The sequence below is a fragment of the Macaca fascicularis genome, chromosome 3 (assembly GCF_037993035.2).
Source record: "Macaca fascicularis isolate 582-1 chromosome 3, T2T-MFA8v1.1".
Classification (NCBI taxonomy): domain Eukaryota; kingdom Metazoa; phylum Chordata; class Mammalia; order Primates; family Cercopithecidae; genus Macaca; species Macaca fascicularis.
Window position 1 is genome coordinate 185,845,335 of NC_088377.1, and position 3,966 is coordinate 185,849,300.

The 3,966-nt window shown below is 35.5% G+C and overlaps 1 protein-coding gene across 1 annotated transcript; it reads left to right on the plus strand.

Moving 5' to 3' along the window:
• The first annotated feature begins 1,445 nt into the window (after positions 1–1,445).
• LOC102130462 (olfactory receptor 2A2) lies at positions 1,446–3,865 on the plus strand. Its single transcript, XM_015448205.4, has one exon. The coding sequence runs from the start codon at positions 2,281–2,283 to the stop codon at positions 3,235–3,237; it is 957 nt and encodes a 318-aa protein (XP_015303691.3). The 5' UTR covers positions 1,446–2,280; the 3' UTR covers positions 3,238–3,865.
• Positions 3,866–3,966: the final 101 nt, after the last annotated feature.

The window sequence follows — 3,966 nt, forward strand, 5'->3', positions numbered from 1 at the left end:
CATAAAGTTTATTAAAAAACAAACAGATGTGCAAACAATTTATACAAAGGTAAGTTGCTGAGTATTCCTAGTTTGTAGAGGTCATCAGTATAAACAATTTCATGCTTAATTTAAAGAATTTTCCTGCATATATATGAATGGATACAAAAGACATAAATATGTTTATATTCTAAAATATAAATCAGGTCATATAATACACATATACATTAACTTCATGTGATGACCTAAAGATCAAAATTGTCCTTTTTCATGGCTGCATGGTATTCTGTGTTGTAATAACAGCCAAATGAAAATAATCTATCCCCAACTGATAAAATTTTAAGTTAATTCCAATTTTTTTAATTTTTTAATTTTTAAAAAATGTTTGTGGGTATATAGTAGGCATATATATTTATGGAGTATATGAGACGTTTTGATACAAGCATGCAATCTGAAATAAGCACATCATGGAGAATGGGGTGTCCATCTCCTCAAGCATTTATCCTTTGAGTCACAAATAATACAAATACAATTATACTCTTTAAGTTATCTCAAAATGTACAATTATGTTATTATTGACTATAGTCACCCTATTGTGCTATCAAATCATTATTCAAAATTGTTTTTAAATATAAATAAGATTACAAAGAATAAGTACAACCTTTTGCTCACTATGCTTCAGGTACATTGTGTTTCTTTCTTTCTCTTTGCAGAAGTCACCAAGTGCTTCTTGTTTAGAGACTTTGCCTTTACTGTTCCCTTACTGTTCCCTGTGAAGAGAATGGTCCTCCTTTAGCTCTGGGTGGGGTTGTGGCCTTCATTGTTTAGGTTCCTTTCACCTGACTCTTCTTGAGGGGGACCTTTCCTGATCATCTCATCTAAAGGAGCCTTCCTCAAACCAAGCAACTTTCGATTATTTTATCCAGATTATTTTTTGTTGTTCTTTTCACAGTCAGTAATTATCTTATTTACAGATCATGCACTCCAGGATCATTTGTTAAAGGATGGATGAAGTACCACTTGAAACTGGACACTATTGTTCTCTTATCAAACTAGCAAAGGTTGAAAATAAAAATACTTAGTAGTGATGACCATGTGGGGAAGAGGCATGATTCTGAGGTACACATCAGTGATACATGATATTGGTATACACTAATAGAATTTATATAGGTATAAATTACTAGAATTTATATTGGTAAATTTTCTGAAGCAAAGCTGGAAATAGATATCAAAAGCTTTGAAATATCAATATATTTAGCACCTGCAAATTCACTTTTAGAATACATTCTCAATTAAAATTCATCAATATAAGCCAAACATAAGTTTGTAAGAATATTTATCTCAATGCTACCAAACATAAGAGAAATAGAAACCAAAAATTTCTGGCAAGAAAAAAAATTCAATAAATTGTAACAAAAAGGATATTGTACTGCTTTTATATATTATTATATATTAATATATTTCCTTTTATTTTTGTATATTATATATTTACTATTTTGATTTACAGACTTGAAGCTATTTTCTTCCATTTTAATTCTTTCACATATGACTAAATTTTAGCATTAAGTGCTGATGAAGAATTAAATAAAATTCTTGAAATAGAACTACAAACCCTAGAGATGGAAAGTAGGTGCCAGAGGTGCTTCCAGGGAGTCTTGGCCAGTGGCTGAAAAAACGAGGGTTGTAGGAAGTTTTAAAGAAACTACAAAAGATGAAAAGCTGTTTACAAAAGATTTTAAATCTCAAATATGAAAGTAGAATTCATGTGAGAAGGTAAATGGATTGCTAAGCGAGAATATAAAGAACAGAGTGCCCTAATCACTTCATATTGGATAGAAAAATACAAGCATGCCCAGGATACAAAACCACTTTGTACTGCAGCATTTTGTCAGTGTCATCTCTCATTTCACTATGTTAATAACTAAGGATTCCACCCTATAAAAGAAGCAGAGTACCTGAATTCTCCAAAATGACACGTGTTTGCATGCATGCATGTGTATGCAATAATACAAGATATATTATATTACACCTTATGTTAATCTGTTTTTTATATATAATAAGCATTTTAGCTAAATATTTTTTCCTATTACTCTATTGGTACCAGAGGATTTTTTAAATTTAATGAGCATAATTGAGTGGTTCCAGTAACATATTTGAAAACAAATTCAACAAAGAACTCATTCAAAATAATATATTTCTTAATTCCCCCTCTGAAACACTCAGCAAATATTGTGCATCTTTGGCCCACAGCTCTGACCTTGCTGTCCTAGATGAGGGTTTGTCTTTCTCTGCCACAAGAGCATGGAAGGCAACCAGACATGGATCACAGATATCACCCTGCTGGGATTCCAGGTTGGTTCAGCACTGGAGATTCTCCTCTGTGGACTTTTCTCTGTCTTCTATACACTCACCCTGCTGGGGAATGGGATCATCTTTGGGATTATCTGCCTGGACCATAAGCTTCACACCCCCATGTACTTCTTCCTCTCACACCTGGCCGTCATTGACATGTCCTATGCTTCCAACAATGTTCCCAAGATGTTGGCAAATCTGATGAACAAGAAAAGAACCATCTCCTTTGTTTCATGCATAATGCAGACTTTTTTGTATTTGACTTTTGCTGCTACAGAGTGCCTGATTTTGGTGGTGATGTCCTATGATAGGTATGTGGCCATCTGTCACCCTCTCCAGTACACTGTCATCATGAGCTGGAGAGTGTGCACGATCCTGGCTCTCACATCCTGGTCATGTGGGTTTGCTCTGTCCTTGGTACATGCAATTCTCCTTCTAAGGTTGCCCTTCTGTGGGCCCCAGGATGTGAACCACCTCTTCTGTGAAATTCTGTCTGTCCTCAAGCTGGCCTGTGCTGACACCTGGGTTAACCAAGTGGTCATATTTGCTACCTGTGTGTTTGTCTTAGTCGGGCCTCTTTCCTTGATTCTGGTCTCCTACATGCACATCGTCGGGGCCATCCTGAAGATCCAGACAAAGGAGGGCCGCATAAAGGCCCTCTCCACCTGCTCCTCCCACCTGTGTGTGGTTGGACTCTTCTTTGGCATAGCCATGGTGGTTTATATGGTCCCAGACTCTAATCAACGAGAGGAGCAGGAGAAAATGCTGTCCCTGTTTCATAGCCTCTTTAACCCAATGCTGAACCCCCTGATCTACAGCCTGAGGAACGCTCAGGTGAAGGGCGCCCTCCACAGAGCACTGCAGAGGAAGAGGCCCATGGGAAGGGTGTATGGGCTTTGCCTTTAAAACATGTGATTTGCTGAAGCAAGAATTTTGAATATATTTTGTAGAAGAAGTTTAATATAAAAATGGTGACTGATTAAATTCAAGCTTTGAAAATAGGGCAATATTCAATGGAATATATGTTCTTTAAAATCAAGGAACCATCTCACTAGATAGGAGAGCAAAATTATCAGAATATTTAGCTTTTCCTTTAAAAATGTTAGGACAACTTTTTGTTTTTATTTTTATTTATTTACTTTTTATGTCACAGTGACATTTTATATAACTTCCTGAAACAGGCAAAATGAAACTCTGGTGTTAAAGGAGATAACAGCGTTGTTTTATAATAGCTAAAACCTGAAAAGAATCCAAATATCTATCAACAGGGAGAAGTTGAGTAATCTGTTGTATATTCATGCAGCAGAATACTAAATAACAAAGAAAATGAACGAACCTCAACATTTAGTAACATGGATGAATATTACAAACACAGAGCGATTAAAAGCCAGACACAAAAAGATGTATGATTCCACTTATGTAAATTTCAAACATGGGCAATAACTAAACTATAATGTTAAAGCCAGGATATTAGACATCATTAGGGTGAAGGGAGTAGATAGTGACTGGGAGGGGTAGGAAGGCAGCTGGGTAATGGCCATTTACTGATAATCCCTTGCCCTATACATTTATGTTTTGTGTACATTTTAAAAATAATTTCTACATTTATTTTAGATTCAGGTTGTACATGTGCAG